The 19,615-nt window shown below is 36.9% G+C and overlaps 1 protein-coding gene across 9 annotated transcripts in view; it reads right to left on the reverse strand.

Moving 5' to 3' along the window:
* Positions 1-19,615, reverse strand: part of RUNX1T1 (RUNX1 partner transcriptional co-repressor 1) — a 148,236-nt gene that overhangs the window by 20,095 nt on the left and 108,526 nt on the right. For all 9 annotated transcript variants that reach the window (XM_081496867.1, XM_081496865.1, XM_081496869.1 and 6 more), the window contains 4 exons: positions 16,219-16,466; positions 11,280-11,365; positions 10,535-10,736; positions 1,292-1,360 (listed from right to left, as the gene is read on the reverse strand). In XM_081496867.1, the coding sequence (XP_081352993.1) occupies positions 1,292-1,360; positions 10,535-10,736; positions 11,280-11,365; positions 16,219-16,466 (605 nt within the window). The remainder of the gene's footprint in view (positions 1-1,291; positions 1,361-10,534; positions 10,737-11,279; positions 11,366-16,218; positions 16,467-19,615) is intronic.

Below are 19,615 nucleotides of genomic sequence, written 5' to 3' on the forward strand. Positions count from 1 at the left end.
AAAATTAAAACAAACAAAACCCCCCACAAAACTCAAATAAGAATCAAGGGACCAGGGTCACCAAGTTGCACAGAACTATAGACATAGCTGGGTCAAATCAAAACCCAAACTGAAATCTTCTGTAGGAAAAAAACCCTTTTCTCCTTGATTGGGGGTTCACTGCCTCACACCTGTCTGATGGTTTGCAGAAATAGCATTTTCCAGTTTCTCAGCTCAGACAAACCATTTTAACAGTTGGAGCTGTTGTTTAATCGCTAAGTCATGTTCAACTCCTTTGCAACCCCATGGACTAGAGCCTGCCAGGTTCCTCTGTCTATGGGATTTCCCAGGCAAGAATACTGGAGTCAGTTGCCATTTCATGCTCCAGGACATCTTCCCAACCCACGGATCGAACCCATATCTCCTGTATTAGCAGGTGGATTCTTGACCACTGAGCCATCAGGGAAACACTAATAGTTGGAGTTACAGAAACTCAAAGCCACATTATGTGTTTGTAATGTCATTTTTAAGTCATGAAATAGATTCATAATTTATCTGAGTTTTTTTAAAATAAAGTTTTGGCTCAACTTTTATAGTACTGGTGTTCCACCAAGATTCTGCCAAATTTGAATTTCTTTAAGCCCAGTGAGTCAATGAGTCATCAGAAACTTAAAGCTACTTTAAAATGTAGAACAATATCTCTTAATGAAAATCAGATAGCATACATGGAAAGGGAAACAGAAAATTAGCAACTTTGTCATTTAACTTATTTTAGCTGTGGTCACTGAATATTAATTAGCACAAAAGATCAATTTTAAAAAATGTTGGTAACCATACAATTTCTGAGTGCCTCAACCGGTGAATTTGTTGCTGTGATATTTTTTAAAAGAATTCAAAAGGTAAATGTCAATTATAGCTCAATTAAAAAAATTAGAAGATAAGGCTAAAGTAAAATACCAGATTTTATTTTCAAGAAGGAAAAAGTGCATGCAAGCTGAGAAACCTCAGGCTTCCAGCCTGAAACCATTACAGCCCCTGAAAAATGGGGTTTATAACAGAAGTATCACCAGACCCTCATTACAGTAGCACTAGCAGATGCTATAAAATAAAAACTATTCTGTGCTCTAATCAGGCGTGGTTTAAGAATATTCATCAGGATTTTTAAATTGTGTGTGTGTTGGGGGGGGGTGTTATTTTGTCGTCGCTGCTGTTGTTAGCGGTAAAGTCCTCTCTTGTCATTCTTCACATCACTGCATTAACAACTGCACACAGCTGCCAGAACACTGAACTCATGTTTTTAAACAGTTCTTACCAGCTTTCTTCCAGATCTCCTCTGGCACATATCCAGAAGCAGGCCTGTGAAGGAATTCCCGATGTGCATCTATGAGAAGGATAAAAACCGGTGGAGAGGGGAGGAGAGCACCATAAGCACTGTTATGTCATTACACAGGGAGAGCAAGCAATGCCCACTACCTCGGCTTCTCTACAGCAACATAGCTTTTTAAACACTTCAACTCCAAAAAATAAAAATAGGAAAACCGGTCATCAGAGCTCAAGGAAAATACGTCACTGGTGTAAATGCTTATATGCTCAAAACCAAAACAACTCTTATTTCATTATGTGTGTTAGCCGCTCAGTCATGTCAGACTCTTTGCGACCCTATGGACTCTAGCCCGCTAGGCTCCTCTGTCCATGGAATTCTCCAGGCAAGAATACTGGAATGGGTTGCCATTCCCTTCTCCAGGGGATCTTCCTGACCCAGGGATCGTACCCAGGTCTTCTGCGTTGCAGGCAGATTCTTTTCCATCTGAGCCCCCAGGGAAGCCCAAATTTTTCATTATACAATATGGTATGGGGGTTTCTACGAACATATTTTATTAAAGAAAGCAAACTGTATTTGGCAGTTTTCTCTTTTTTTAAAGTCAAATTGTGAATAGAAAGTCAAATTATATTGGAGTAACATAATTTTCACACAGCTATGATTCTACCACCTCTCAATAAATAGTGAGCCTGACTCCATGGCTAACCAGTTCTCACACTTAATTACTTTAAAAAATCTTGCTGAGCATTAAAAATTCTCACAAAAATTGGATTATATGGATTTGACATGGATAGAAGCAAGAAAGAATCATTAAAATGGATTCACAGAGAGCCAGTTGACCAAATATAACTAGTACATGACATTCTGCCAGGGTGGGGGTGAGGGGGTGGATATGAAGTTCCACTTTAAGTGAAATGTTGTGCTTTTATGCTGCACAAATTTTAAAAGTTTAAGAAAACAGATCATAGTAAAGTTGATACAGGAATGCTAACCTCCAAATAACACATTCATGAAAATGACATGAAATCTTATTTTCATGTTTTTATATATGCTTGAAAATAAAGTATATACAGTCTTCCATAGCTAAAATATGCTCTAAACTTCTTCCATACTGGATTTTTCAAACAAAATTCTATGTATCTAGAAGTTTGGAGGAAGAAAAAAATCATTTTAACTTTTATAAACTGAACAATCTTTCAACTCTTGATAAATTTCAAAAAATTGAAGTTTTCTCTACATGCTAAGAAATGTTAAGTAGCAGACTTTTTAACGAATACTTTGTCTAATGTATGTTGACAGTCAAAAGAAAGTTAGCCCACTCTTCTATATTTTATGGAGCTATGAGAATGAGAAAAGCACAGTCAATTTAGCTAAGTATATATCATTTTATATTTGAATGTCTTAGACATATTTGAATATTTTGAATCACTTGAGGGTACACAGATTATCAGTTGCCCAGAACATAAAATTTCCAGAACTATTCTGAATTATCAAAATCTTATACCTTACTGAAGGACATATGGAAACTCCCTGTACTATCTTTGCAATGTTCTCATAAGTCTAAAATTATTCCAAATATAAACACTTTTTGAAAGTTTACATTATAATTTCATGATTACTTGATAATTGAATGGACTGGAAATACCCACACATTCTCATGTGCACATTCATTTCTACACAATAAATGACGAAAACCCAGATGTTTTTATTTAAGTAATTTTCATTTGTTAAAGACCTTGATAAATCTGTCTGATGCATATACAACTCCAAAGAAATAAGACATGGGTAATCAGATTTGTCAAGATTATCTTTCACACTATTTTAAAGAAAGTGAAGTCAAGTTCACACTTAGTCACGTGACACAGTGAAACAGAGATTTACTTAGACATTTATTTTTAGGAGAAAAAAACCTTAGCTTAAGAATAATTTATTGGATAAGAATAGATTTGTAAAATCTGAAGACAGAGGAAAAAAAATGACTTCTCCACAGCAGCAAAAAAGTGGGGGGGGGGTATTTTTTTCATTATTGGGTTAAGGAAAGAGCAATAACTTTATAAAAATTATTTTTCTAAATGGCCAGTTTTTATTATAGACAACGGGAAAGGTGATGCTAAGTTATCCAAATACTAATTACCAGCACTAGGCAGCACAGGAGAAGAGTTAGGTCTAAAGACCAGAGATGATGAACCTTGGCTTTGCCACCTACTAGCCCTGTGCCACTGGGCAGGTTAGTTCCTGCACGTCCCAGTCACCACAGCTGTCAAGTGCCGACAATACCACATTTGAGACTGCCGCTGCGAGAACTCAGTGTGGCACATCCTAAACTCGGGTTAGATGTTAGCTGTGACTCTCTTCATTCTCATTGTTTAGCAGGATGCACAATAAGAATGGATATACAGTCATCCTTTGCTATCCGAAGGGGGACCGAAAGCTGAGGATGTTCAAGTCCCTTATATTAAATGGTATGGTGAACAGTGTTGCTATGAACACAGAGGTGCACGTATCTTTTTGAATTGCAGTTTTATCTGGATATATGCCCAAGACTGAAACAGAAACAGACCCATAGACATAGACAACAGACCCGAGGGTGCCAAGGGGGAGGGTGGGTGGAGGAGGGGTGGACTGGGAGCTTGAGGGTAGTAGCACACGCAAACAGAATGGATCAGCAATAAGGTCTTACTGTAAAGCACAGGGAACTACATTCAATAATCTGTGCTAAACCATAAGGGAAAGAATTTTAAAAAGAGTGTGTGTGTGTGTGTGTGTGTGTGTGTGTGTGTGTGTGTGTGTGTGTGTGTGTGTGTGTGTGTGTGTGTGTGTGTGTGTGTGTATCACCCTGCCGTACTGCAGAAATTAATACAACTTGTAAATCAACTATATTTCAATAAAAAATGGCATATTTGCATATAACCTATACACATCCTTTTCTATACTTTAAATCATTTCTAGATTACTTATAATTCATAATACAATACAATGCAGATGTTTTGTTAAAAGTTGCCAGCACATGGCAAATTCAAGTTTTGCCTTTTGGAACTTCCTGGGATTTTTTTTTTCCCCCGAATATTTTTGATGTGTGGTTGCTTGAATCCATGGGTATGGAATCTGTGGATATGGAGGGCTGATTGTATACTTATTTCCTTATTAAAAAACTAAGGTGAAAAGAGCACCTTAAAGTTTTCTTTTTTTTTTCCTCCAAGCACTTAAACAAAATGGCACAAAACTTTAGACAAAACAGAACCATTGAAGAGGCTTGGATTAAGTAATGTACACCAGTAAATTTTTACTCCCTCAGTACATGTCACCTAGGGACAGAAGTTATTTCTGTTGCTAGCAATTCACTGTCTGAATCCTGATGGGAAGTCTTCAAACTTCTTAGATGACACTTTAATAAATTTTATTTAAACCTCATGAATAGCCCCCGAATTTGTTCAAAGACAGTGACTGTACTGGAGTCAGCTCTGTACCCTCCTTTCTGTGTGCTATACAGTTGGTATAGATCGTGAGGATCCATTTACCACATCAGAAATTTGTGCTGTATCTCACCTTCTTGGCTTCATCTCCCTAGAATTCTCAATGACACATGTCATATCCACATAGAGTCAAACTCCACCTGACCTAGAATCCTGATAGAAATATCAACTCCAATCAAGCAAAAGTTTTCTTAATCCTATCCTACTTTCTAAAGGAAAGTCTTTGTTTTCCAAAATAGCTGCAGTCTATTTATATAATACACAACTATTTACATATGTATACATATTTTACAATATCCCCTCCGGTTCTAAGTTGCTGTGTCCAAGCTAAGCACCAGGTGTACTGACAGGAAGAATGAAGTGATGTCAGTAGAGGTATTCCTCAGAATCTCTTTTAATACACTGATAAATACTATTTTAATAGCTACAGAAGCAAAATCACTAATAAATTTAGTATTTTCTCATCTGATTTAAGTAGCAGCAAGAAGAGAATACATATGCAAAGTTAAATTTGAAAAAACAAAACAGATCCTGATGTTGATCAGTATTACAAGAGACAAGTTCTCTCCCAAGACTTTCTTATTTTAGATTTTTGGGAATCTAGACAAACTTGTACAAGGCACTCTAAGGCTCAGATTCTAAAGAAGTTAATTTTTAACTACTAAATATTGACCACCTATAAAACATCAGTTGCTATAAAATGGATGGCTGTTCTAAAATATAGTGGTGAAACAGAAGAGTCTGTACAGGATGGTTTAAAATGTGAAATGTATACATGTGTAACTACTGAAAGATGGAAAAATCACAGAAAAGTCCTTCTAAATTAAGTTGAGCTTGCTTTGGGATGCAAACTGCTTGGGGATGAAAGAAGAGGAAGACAGCAGCCTCCGGAAGATACATCTATGAAATGAGGAGACTAAGTTGAAGTGGAGGTAAGGTGAAAAGACAGAAAAAGCAATCCAGGATGTATGCAAGAGATGGAAGATGCACTACACTTACGACAGATGGGTACTAGATAAAGCGAGGGCCGCCATCAATATACATGAAGGGATGAGTTGATAGCCTTTGGAGAATCATTGTGACCTCCTATGACTCAGCACAGCAATGTTCAAAGCTTGGCAGCACCTCTGTTATGGCCATCATCCTGTAGTGGGCAGAATGAAGCAGTGATCATGATAATATCTATTACAAAAACCATCAAAAGAAAGGAAGGTTTAAATGAGTTCATCTTTAGAAATGCTACTTATTTTTTGTTTTAAAGGATAACAACTTCAGAAATCTCAGTGTTATGTTCAAAAGCCCAACCCAATCTAGAAGCCAAGAACTATATATATTGTGATTTTCATCTTTAACAGTAAAAATATGTAATGCCATAGGAGGCAATTATCTCTTTTTGTTTTTCAAAGATGGATATATTTAACTAATACTCACATATTTTTTAACCCGATATACTAAATACAGTAGACTTTTTAAAATTTAGTAGGCACTTTATGTTAGGAACTCAGATGTATTGTTTTGAAATGAATTTCATGATGTAATTTAAAAGGAATCAATACAAGTACATAAAATCTAAACTTTTACATGCAGATATACTGTGAATAACTTGTGACTTTTATAATCTGACAGTTCAGAAGTTGAAAAATATATACCTTTGGATGTGAGTAAGCTATTTTTCTACAGTTATGAATTAGGGTCCTAAAGGTACAATGGATTTACTATATTTAAGACAGAATTACTGCTTGGAAATACTTTCAAAATGAAAAAATACCTAAGAATCTAGTATAACTTCATAAACTTGGGTGCCAAGCAAACACACTAAATTTATGTACTACTTGCTACTCTCTAAACTGAGGTTGCACGTTAGAAATAATAATAGAGGCTATTATTTATGTCACATCTACTATATGTCAGGCACTATCCCATGTTTTATAACTGTTAACTCATTTAATACAGAAACACCTATGAAATATGTATTGTTACCATCTCTATCAGATGAAGAAATTGAGGCACAGAGTTACTTGCCAGAGGTCAACAAAACTAGTGAGAAGAACAGAGATTCAGATCCAGACATCTGCTCAGACCCTGTGCCTTTAACTTTCATGCTAGATTCGTGAGCCTTTAGATGGTAATGAGAAACTCTATAATTCAATCATATGACAGTGATAAAACTTGCCACCCAAAGAAATTTGAAAATATTAATTTCTCTACCAATCTGCTTTAGGCAGGAGGTAGTATTTATTCAACAAACTTCTGAATTTCTAAACTTTCTGTGAACAATCAAGTTGATTTATCGTTTCCTTTAAAACAAAAATCTTTCTGGCACTTATCTTTACGGCCAGAGATAAACCTTTAACAAAATGTACATGATGGTGTTTTCTAAACTTCATACCCTCTCTTCACAATATTCAAACATTCAAAAAAAACACAGGAAAATGCATTCATACTTCCGAGTTTTATGCTTCAGTCTCCAATACTGGTCTTAAATCCATCATTAGATAATTCTTTTAACTTTCTCTAATGATACAGAAGACTTGAGAATCACAGAAAGAGGGCAGACAAATAAAAGATAAGCTGTGGAGAGATTCTAGAATAGTTCAAAGGCAGTAAAAAGGAAGCAATTTAAAGGAAATCAAATGTCAGGAGAATGGTGTGAACAGCATACTACAAGAAAAAGGAAATGAGGGCCAAGAAGAGCAGAACCACAGGAGCCTTGAAAAACCACCAGAGAGCATGAACCACCCAGCAGCAGCTACCCACCGATCCAGACGCAGAAAAGCAATTCTACGTCAGCAATGAATCATCGATTCTGATTGCATTAACTTGCTCTTTGGTAAAAAATGTATGCAGAACAAATCATACTTTGAAAATAGAGACAACTGCTTAAAAAAATATTTTTCTAATTTTCTTAAGACTTAGATATTTGGAATTCTTCCTAGAAATCAAATGAGTTATAACAATAATGTAAACAATCAAAATCCATTATTTCAAGAAAAAATATAGTATTTCAAGGCAAAGTACATTATTTCAAAAGTTCTTCAGGGTAATTACCTGGTTTTTACTTATAGAGTAGAGATGATATTATAGAGTTAGTGTGTTCTGTTATAAAACTGTTCAAGAGGCTACTCATTTAAAATAGTCTTTACTTAGTATCTGGGGGAAACTCCCCAAATTCAATTAATAATAGATTAATCATATTATCTTACTAATCTCTCACACTGACTTAATACTATAGATATATTTAAAAGGAGAAAATCAGAATGAATTTAACAAACACAAGTCATAGAAGTTACATTCTTCTCTGTACAATCACCAAATACAATTAAAATGCTACAAATGAATGTATGAATAATGGTGCCATTATTTCCAAGACAGGGATATGACTACGGCAATATTTTGAACTAAAGATATCTTCTATAACATTATTCTGAAGGTCTCATTTGAAATCAGACAGCAACTTAAGAATTGAGAGAATCAGGCTAAAAGAAACACATACAAAATTACCATAGGATATGGAGCTCTTCATGTACGTAAAGATACAAGCACATCCGTATCTCTATTTGTACACACACATACACCTACAGATCCCGCTACACACTTTTCAGAGGCACGAAATAAATTTATCAGCCAATATCTCCAATCCTTTAATTACACACACTAATACATTCGACTCCAAAGCCTAAGAGAAAACCTCAGAAAGCACTTAATGTAAATGATTGTGCCCCATGATTACAAACTACCTGCCTTATTTATAGCCACAGCCCAGCACACAAGATAGATGGAACTCAAAGACTTCAGGAATCTATTAGCAAAAGACACCAGTGAAATAACTGCTGGATGCTAAAACTTGCATGTTGTATGACACTTGACAGCTTCTTGCTAATGCTGTGATAGGTTTCTTTGAAAGGCAGTCTAGGGTTCAGTGTCCCTAAAGAACAGGACTGTTTTAACAGAGTCTCAACAAAGAAATGAACTACTTGTGGTCTTTGAAAAATACAACCTATAAAAGCTTAAAACCAAAGCAATCTCTTTTATGAAAAATATGAATTCATTTAGCATCATTAAAAGTAATGTGATTTGTATATGCTTAAGAAGCAATTTTTAAAACCAAGTTTATTCTTTTGATTATATAACAGGAAAACTAAACCTGCCTTCTCAGAGAATGATGTACACCTACATCACTAGAATGAGTGAATTGAGTGGCCTGCTGGGGCGACGATTAGCTGTCTCCTTGCCTATCTCTTCCACTAGCTCAAAAATTCCTCAAAGGGAGGAATTAAGAAACTTTTTCCTTTATTGCAGTACTTAGCATGATTCCTGGCACACAGTAAGCCAGGCACAAAAAATAAGCACTGACTTGATCAATTTCTTCAATAGAGCCAGGTAAAATGGATATTTTAAAGTTTTGTTTAATTTAAGGCTCTCAATTTTTGCCTAGATTGAATGATTACAAATATCCTCTTTATATTACTAATTTTGGTTCACACACAGAAGTAAAAAATAAGATGCTTATTCTAGTTTTATTTGGACCAATGTTGATTCAAATTAAACTTAAACCTATTTTCATTGCTTGCCTTAACATAACCTAACAAATAACACTTTTATTTTTAAAATATAGTGCAGAATGTCTGTTGGGTTAATTAAATGACTTGGAACCCTCCTGTATTTAATACTTATGGCAATAGACATTCATTGTTCAGGGATTATCAAGAATCCACAAACCTAAATGCAAAGGAAATTTTATTGACTAAGAATCATTTTAATAAAAAAAAGGATAATGTGATCAACAGTCAGATAATATACTTCAAGTTTTAAATTTTTGATAATCAGCCATAGTTGATAATGAGGCCAAAGTCATGAGCTTAATCCGCACATATGTAATTAGTTTTGCTTTTAGATCAGACTGTATCCTAACCTAAGCTAGGTAACGTGTGTGGGACTAAACACTTAAGAAAATAAGATGAGAAAATAAGGATCAACACAAATCCATCTTAATTAAGTTGACTCAGACTGTATATACAAGTAACGGCCAGCAACGTAAATGACAGTAGCTTATTATTAATTTAGGAAGAAGTCCACAGGTCACTCAAAAATTATTTTGGCTTCAAATTTTCTTTCCAAATACTTAGAATTACATTCTATTTATAACCCCAACAATTCTCAAATCTCAATCCTAACTACATGCTAGCATTCACCTTCTAAAGCATGGCTATATTAACAGTCCTGTAAGTTACTAGAATTAATAAAATCATGTTTAAGCAATCATTAAGGTCATGGAAGAGCTGTATCTTTATTACTGATTTTCATGTGTCAGTGGGCAAATGACAAAGCCCTTAGGTCTCTTCCTGGATTGGTTTTGAGATAAAGTGCTCTCAAACTTTGAGGTACAGCACAAACCGCAAGAGAGAGTGCTAGAGACTCCAAGCCCACTCCCAGAGATTTTGTTTTCATAGGTTGGAGACAGGGTCCAAAGAGCTGTATTACGAAGGAGCACACATTTTAGTGATGCATGTGAAATTCTGGTCCGGCTTGGAAGTTTGCTCGTAAGCCCAACAAATTAACCTACAAAAGGAGCTTAATTTTTGTGACTGACCCTTTCTATGCCAATCTGCCTAACAGACAAGACGTATTTGAGGATATAAAGTGTTTATTGTTCTACAATTCTCTGTAGCGCCTTTATTTTTGCAAAGACAAATTAAAAATAAAAGCAGTATTAATAGCATAAGATATATCTGTTCAGTATGTCCATCTGAAGAAAAGATACCTAACGCCACTGGGTCTGGATTGACAGGACTCTGCTGTCTGGAGTGGCTGGTGCTACTGCTGCCGCCCTTTTTTAAGTCCTCAGCATCGCTGTACCGCCGGATCCAGTAATTCAGCTCCTCCCGGTCTGCTTCCTGACATCGCCTTAGTACTGTGAGAGATCGTCTCGTTTTTTCTACCATGTCCATTATACAGTTTAACAGCTGTGGGAGAGAGGGGCAGGGGGAGAAAGGAAATATGGATCAATCACCACAACTCAAAGACTTTGGTGGGTAGTGAAACAAACTACTTTGGGACCGTGAAGAATGCTATTTTATTCTGAGGGCTCTACTGTTTTCAAAGGTCAGATTGGAAACAGAGACCCAACAGATGAGTGGATCCAATAGTAATGAGAATAAAATGTGGGAGGCATGACGGGGAGATTTTAGCTGAAGTTAGCCCATACTTCCAAATACTACTTCCATTACTGGATAAACCAAATGACTCTCTCCAAGTAAAACAGTAGCCCATTCATCAATACGGCTCCAAGAACTCCTTTCAATGAGCCAAAGATTTCTCTTATATAAGCGGTTTTGATATTGATTTAGAAATCAAATCCTATATTCTACTTTAAACATTCTCGCGTATTATTTTTTCAAGGATGGCGGAGAATACCTTCAGAACCCCCACACTTTTATTTTACCATGTCACCTCATTCCAATTGTTTTCAAAACATTTTTTAACCTAAATGATTACGGACGTCTTACATGGTCAAGATGTTTCCATTCCTCTGCCCATTCTCTGTCTGTTAGTCTGTGATCAATCATTTCTTCTTGACGTGTGCCATGCAACCCTACAAGCATAAAGAAGGCTGAATCACCCGAAAACATTAAGAACATAATCCATATGTGCAGAGGCACTTAGCAAAGACTATGTGGGCAAACTAAACAATGTGAAAACATATTCGATTTTTGAATGGAGACATGAATCATACTCAGATACAGAATTACCTAATAGGTCCCTCACAGAATGATAAAACGTTAGAAGAAATTTTAGAGGTCATCTGGTCAGAACCATTTCTTTTACACATGAGGATATGGAGAGTAAAATGACACCAAGCCCTGAGCCAGCTATCCATATAATATTCCCTAAGTGGAAATGTAAATATATCCTGAATCTTAATAAATATAGGAAACCACAAGTAGACATTAAGCTCAAAGTGTGGCTTTCCTGCATTAAAAATGAAGACGGCATAATTTGTTTTCCATGGATAGGGATATGCTTTTCTAAAACAAGCATGGTTAAACTAGTCCATATTTGAGCATAGTAAAAATGAACACAATCCTATTAAATACATTTTCACGCTAAAATTGGGCTTCCCTCATGGCTCAGCTGATAAAGAATCCGCCTGCAATACAGGAGACCTGGGTTTGATCCCTGGGTTGGGAAGATCCCCTGGAGAAGGGAAAGGCTACCCACTCTAGTATTCTGGCCTGGAGAATTCCATGGACTGTATAGTCCATGGAGTCGCAAAGAGTCAGACACAACTGAGCAACTTTCACTTTCATATTAAAACTAGGCCACAACATAAAAGCAAAATATACTCATTCAACTTGCCAAAAATTTAAAAATAAAGAAAAATCAATATACTAGATATCATTTTGGACAGATACCATAAATCCAAGCAAAGAAACTAAAAATCCTAATTTGTAGTCCACAGCACAAATATTAATGCTCTTCAGCATCAGTTAAGATGCTGCAATGAAAAGGTAATAAGAAAACGCCAAGTGAGGACAATAATGAACATAAGAAATTAGCCAGGATGCTTATCAGAATAGAAAATGTATCTCGCTCAAGGGACAGTATGATCAGAGACACCCAGAAATGTGTGGCTCTTCTGACAAATTCAGAATGTGTAAAACACACATCTTCTGCTCTAAAGGAAAGTCACTGAGCTATGGCAACATTTTCCATTTTAGATAATTAAAACTTTGTTTTGGTTGCCATTTCTTATAGTGTTACTCTGAAGAGCAAATTAAGTTTGGCATGGGTTAGGCTTCTAGACATCTAGGCTCTTTTTCTGAGGGAGTTATGTAGGAATTAAAAGACAGTAAAAGTTACGGTATCACTGACTCAATGCGTATGAGTTTGAGGAAACTCCAAGAGCTGGTGAAGGACAGGGAAGCCTGGCGTGCTGCAGTCCATGAGGCCGCAAACAGTTGGACACGACTAAGCGACTGAACAACAAAAGTTATGAGATACTGCATTCCGCTTTTTGTGAAATCTGAGTGGTTAGAAATCCCCTTTTAGCTGATTGAGTGAAATAAAGATAATGAGTCACATGACTTTTTCAGCCAACCATGAAATACAATTTAATTTATAGCTGATGGAAGTGGACACATATATGACAACTTTCTCAGACTAAATACACCATTCCTCTACAGTTAGACTATATTCTGAAATACATTTTTAAAGCTAAAATTGTCAATGCCATCTATTGGTAAAAAAGTAAAATTGCAAATAAGTTTTAATAATCTGCATAATAGAAAAGACACTGGAAAAGAGTAATATTTAGTTATTTCTTTGTTGTGACAATTTCAAGTTGAAATGTTTGCAAATGTGTAACTTTTGTTGATTTATTTGTTACTTGTGTTTTAGGGGAAAAGCACTACCACTGAAATGAAGCATCATAGAAAACAACTGGAGAGTGATAACAATATAAATGTGTGGTTTCATGATGGAGGCATCTTACTACATGTGCCTACATAAGCACCAAGAACTTCAGAGGTCTTCAAAGTTTCAAAAATTCAGCAGATTATATCAATAGTGATGTGAGCTCTACCATCTGGAATAATGTTAATAAGCAACAGGATGTTTTAGGCTAACGGGATAACAGCCATTTATCGAACAGTGCTAAGCGTCACCTCATTTAACAACAGAAAAATAATGAGTACATTAGAAACATGTTTGAGCCCAAGTACCTGGTGAAAAATTACAGGTCTGATTTTTTTTTTTTTTTTTTTTTGCTGTTTTTGAACTCTTGGTTGTATAGAACCAAATCTTTAAAAAGAAAAACAAAAACTCAAATTTTTCCATTTATTAATTTCTCTATTTTGGATACTAAAAATATTTATCACTACACAATTTTTATTTATAAAAGGGATGTATTAGGGGAAAACAGTTCAAACTCATTAAAACAGTTTCATCTGACACTAACGTTGAGTCTTACCCAATTCCTAACTGAAACTCTAAGCTTATTTATAAACTAATGCTGCTTGTAAAGCTATTTTACTAAAATATTCTAGCAGATACATATCTCTACAAATGTGTCTCTACATATAATAAACATTTATAAATCACACCGGACTATAATTTATGACAATTTTTTAATTTAAATTCATGTATTTTTTACTTGGAGGATAACTGCTTTATAATATTGTGTGGGTTTCTGCCATAGATTAACATGAATCAGCCACAGGTATACATATGTCCCCTCCCTCTTGAACCTCCCTTCCCCCTCCAACCCCATCCCACCCTAGAAGGCTGTCACAGAGCACTGGGTGTGAGCCCCCGTGTCATACAGCAAATGTCCACTGGCTATCTAATATTCCATATGGTAACATATATGTTTCAATGCTGCTCTCTCAATTCGTCGCACCTTCTCTTTCCTCGTGTCCACCAGTCTGTCCTCTGTGTCTGAGTATGACAGTTTTTATATTCTCAAAATAACAGCCTGATGTAACACCATAATTTGTTACTCATACATCAAGACTTGACTTGAACACACACTAAACTCCGCCAGACTTCAGGGGTGGTTAAGTAGTTGCATATATTTATAGAGATTAGCACTATTAGTTTTATAAGCTAAAATAATTAAAAGGTAAAGAACATGGTCTCATGGAAAAAATCACATAAAACCAGTGGGTACAGGTATAATTCATAAAGGGATATTTTATATTATTAGATGAAAACATAATCATTGCACATAAGCATAATTACTTCCTTGCTGATTACTTTATAGTGTACTGGAACTAATATTTCATGAGATAGAATTTACTGCCTAAGAAATGGGCCATTTCCTACCACCTACAAAATAGGGTATCTTGAATTGATCTTACAATGACCTGGTGACTCCACCTCTATTTGAAAACGAGCAATCATGGTTTGATAGCATTCATTATCAACAAATGGCAAGGCTTTGTTTGAAAGGAAGTTGTTATCACATTTGATTTCAGGGTCAAAATATCAATCCAGACGGAGAAAAAACATAACCATTTTTGAGAGCTCTTCGAAATGGTACCTTGGAGAACATCAGACAGATTGACTATTAAAGAAGCATAAATCATATGCTTAGCCATTTGTCTGACACAGTATATAAATGCAGAGATGACTATTGTGGGGAAGTGAAACTACTATTTTACTATTTCACATCCAGGGCTCCCATCGCCCCTCCCCTCAACCTGACTCTCTTTCTGCTTTCTAAACATTTGGAGTGCTGGGTTTTCTAAGGCAAAAAAACCCTAGGCCTGGAAGGCCCTGTGTCCTACTAACACAGTTAGAAGTCAAACATAAACCTCTGCTCAACATGCTCCCTCTGCCTGGGGCTATAAAAACCTCTGTCCTACCCCTGAGGCAGGCAACTGGCCAGGCTTGCTGAGTCCTGTGACCCCTCAACTCCAGGTCCTGCTTTTCTACTTGGACTCCACGCTATGCTGCTTCCAGTATCTTACCCACCAGATCATCTGGGCCAGGCAAGTCTTTCAGCAACCAGCTAAGAAGAAAAGCAGGCCTGGCATGGACATAGGGGACGGAAAAAGACGAGAAAGACGGCTGAGGGTTGCTCTCCATTTATCACCAGCTTGACTTGCCAAAAATGAACAATTAAAGAAGTCCCAGGAACAAGAGCGGTGTTTCCATGCGGTCACCTCAAACACTGACTGTGCATCAAAGCTTACCTATTTGTCTTCCTTCTCATTTTTCATGGCAAGCACCGGTTCTTTAGAAGACCATGTCTCCTAAACGCTTCACTTCCAACAGTTTTGTGCAAAAAAAGAATGAACACTGGCAAATAGAACACATATTTACCCAAACTCATTCCTTCTTTGGTATTCTGATCTTTGACCAAATTGTCAATACTAAATTGCATCACTAGCACTTTCATGTTGGGGAAAAAAAAACCAGTTCTAAATCATTCCTCAAAGAACATCTGCTGACTTAAGTCATAGACATAATACCATATCATATTTTTCAAATACAGACTATCACAGAGACTGGGAAAATCAAAATGAACTTTGAGACTATCTGAAAATAAAAGATAACGATTAAAGAAACTGATTTGTTAAAAAGTAGTTGTGGCAGGCCAACTACATATGAAATCTCTCACGCTAAAAAAAAAAAAAAAAACACTAAAAACTTAATTTGTGTTTGTTAATATAACACAGTTGACCTCTCTGGGGTCAGCAGATACACACCCTTCGGAAAAATAAATAAATAAATAACCGGCTGTCACAAAGATCATAAGTAAGAGAAAACACAGATGTTGAAAGAGACATTAATACCAACGAAGCTTTCTCATAAAGGAGACATTAGATCAAGAAGTATTTTTACCCCATCACAGATTTCAAGCCTGAAATTTAGCTGAGAAGTAAGGATGCAAGTCTTGAAGCACACCATCTCATAAGAATTGAAGAGATCCTTCCGTCTTACCCATAGGTCTGTTTCTCTCCCTGAGGTCCCTGTGGCTGGGGTGTCGGTAGGTGTCCCTGTAGTGGTGGGCAATGGCCATATCATCCAAGCGGTAATGCTGCGGCGGAGGGGTGGGGTGAGGCAGGCCGTTCGGCTGGTAGGATAAGCCGTTATTCGGACTGTACCGCTGGCCTGGGCTAATAGTGCATGGTCGCTTGCTTGGATGTTCTGAGTGCAAAGGCTCTCTGTCAAAGCCATTTTCTTTGGTTCTGAGGGAGGAAGAAAAAGAGTTTGTATTTTTCTTTTCATAATGGACTCAGAAAGCAGCATAGTTCAGATACTTGGAACCTGTAATATAAACAGAATATTCGTTTTGCTGGCCAGAAATTTTCTAAACTCAGCTGCCTAGACCTGTGAGGATTCACTGAAACCCGTGCGGAGGACTAGATGATCCCACGGCTGCACACAGGAGAAAAGGTTCCACTTTTCATCAAATCAGTAAACATCTTTCAGTTAAAGCGTGTATGGTTTGGTCACAAATAAGAGGGAGCCTGCTCTCTCCTCCGTGGATAACATTTTCATTCAAAAGTGAACACTTGATTTATAACAAATTACCCTTGGGTCAACTGTATTTGGTGATTCATCAAGGTACAATAGCATCACTCTTTAGTTCTTTGGGTACATCTATTGCACTGATCCAACCTGGCATCTGACTTCCATGTCAGAGGACATCTATGAGCTGTGTTGTTCAATACAGTAGCCCCATGTGGCCGCTTAAATTAAAAGTGAATAAACATTAAATAAAGTTTAAAATTCAGTTCTCGGGTATCAATAACCACACTGCACGTGTTTAGTTACTGCCTACAGCTAGTGACTATCGTATTGTACAGCACAGATACAGATCATATCCATGATCTCGGAAAATTCTATTGAAAAGTACTGATCAAATTGAATTAACTGAATTAATGCAAATAAAACAATGTAATGTCTCGGACTGACATTTCCTTGGGCCACCAAGATAATCAGCAGTCATACAGAGCTAGCTGGGATCAGAAGAAAGGGTGAAGCTCTTTCTCTTAAAGTTGAGGAAACACATGTGCAGATGCATCAGGGACCTGTCTGAGGTCATCAGATCTTAGACCAGGGCAGGCACACCCTGTCTGTATTTCACCATGTGATACACAAAACTCTGGACTTGTCTTTCAGAAGGAACACAGTCTATAAATGAGGCCTGATAACTGCTCTTACATTCTCCAACAGAAAGTAGGGTTAAAGAAATATTTTCTGGCTGAATGTGTCTCTAGGAGATTAACTCAACATATTCAGTAAGATAGGAACATGTCACATGCACTTTGACTGGAGGCACAGCTCCCAAACTAATTTTTACCCAGTCGCTGGCTCTCCTTGCAAGACCACCACTCTATCCTTAACCAGAGGCAGCATCTCTTTTTCCTGGGAAATTTCCCCATAAGAATTTGACCAAGTCACAGTAGCTGCAGGTTACTGCGAGCCTTTTTTTAACCTCTGGACTGCCAGGGAATTTCCACATTCACCCCTTTTTTGATTGTAGGTGGGTTAGGCTTAAAGACTTGAAGAGACTTTTCTCACTTTCCTAGTGCCCAGGGACAGTCTTCGATAAAACTGGAGGGATCTGAGTGGGAACTGACTTCACAACAGAGATCATTAGGGGCAAGAGGCGTCTACGAGGAATCGTCCTCATGTCCCTTTAGGGTAAAGAGTCCCAGTGACAATTTACACACAGCAGATTAAGAATGATGAAGGAGTTACAGACAGAAGGTGCAGGCACACTAAGAACTGAGGGAAACTGCAGACTTCAATGGGAAATGAGTACATGCCCAACGCGTGCTGGAGAAAGATGTTCTGGGACCAGGAGACTGTCCAACACTGGACATGCCAGCAGGGCACGGTTCCCACGGGAGTGCCAAACAGAAGCCTCAATGCTGCTCCTGTCCAAGTGTCCACCCTCAAACATTTTGACTCCATACATACTGATCACTGACCAGACTAAAGGCTCTCAAACATTATCTCAACGTATTGCTTAAAATAATTCTTGAAAGTGAACAGAAGCATTCTAGATTTATCTTCTAAGAGGATAATTATGTGATTCTCATCTGTATTTCCATATCCTACACATTTCTGAATAATATATTTCAACAGTCAATGCATAAATATTTCCAGCATAAATCAGTTAGAAAATACTGAAGACTATTAGTAGCTATGAACATAATGTCAACACAGCACCTACCTTACTGGCAGTGTGGTGTAGTGGAAAGAGCACTGGACTGGGAATCAAGAGACCTGAGATTTAGTCCTGGCTCTTCCACGACTAGCTGTGTGACCTTGGGCAAGCCACTTAACCTCTCTGGACCTCAGTTTGCTCATCTGTAAAATGAAAGGGTTGGACTAGATCAGTGGTTTTCAAACTGTGTCACCTGAAATGCTTAGGGATTCTGCTGGCAATAAAGAGCTTTTACCCCAACAATCAAGATTAAAAGGACCAGAGGAACCCACTTATCATTTTAATCCATTTTAACAGTTTCATTTTTGAAGGAAAAAGTCAGCTGCTGAAATCAAGTTTGAAAACCACTGGACTAGGATGATTTCTGAGGTCCTTTCTAGTTTGAAAACTCTGCAAGTCAATTATTCTATATTTATTTCTAAATTCCACTTGTACAGCACAGGAAATACAGCCAATATTGTATAATAACTATATAAGTGGAGTATAGCCTTTAAAAATTATAAATCACTACGTTGTATACCTGAAACTTTATTATATAAGTTTACACATCAACTATACCTCTATTTAAATAAATGAATAATTTTTTAAAATGTCACGGTTATATAGATCGAAACACACAGAGTTCCTGGTCTACTAGCCTAATTATGTCTAAGTCAACCATTTGAACCAACAGAGAACTTCTTTGTGCTTTGCTTTGAACAGTGCATTATTTATAGCTGATTTTTTATGCAGAAATAGAAAATATCCTCTAAATATCTTTTAGCAGCCTAACTACATAAACATAAGAACATTTCTAAATACCCAATTGTGTCAAACCAATTCAATTCACTGGTTTCGTGTCTCCTTGTTCAAAGATAATAACATACAACACGGGAAGAAGTCATGCTAGTTTCAAAGTAGTTAGATATGGTATTTAACTTTGCCAACACATCAGCCCTCTGACCAGTGCTATTACTTCAGTGAGCCCGCACTGAAGCATTTTCTCCCTCCTAAAGCAAGGACAGTAAGGTCCTAAGAAGCAGAGCTAGCTCCTGGGTCTGTTCCGTCATTTCTATCATATCCCTGCAGGGACAGTCACTATTCTGGGTCTCACAACTCTCGCAACAATTCAAACAATAAAGCTCATCACTTCACAAAGGCAGGGTATATTTTAGCAGA

This window comes from Giraffa tippelskirchi, chromosome 6 (assembly GCF_054371585.1).
Source record: "Giraffa tippelskirchi isolate mGirTip1 chromosome 6, T2T-mGirTip1v1.2.pri, whole genome shotgun sequence".
In the NCBI taxonomy this organism is placed as follows: domain Eukaryota; kingdom Metazoa; phylum Chordata; class Mammalia; order Artiodactyla; family Giraffidae; genus Giraffa; species Giraffa tippelskirchi.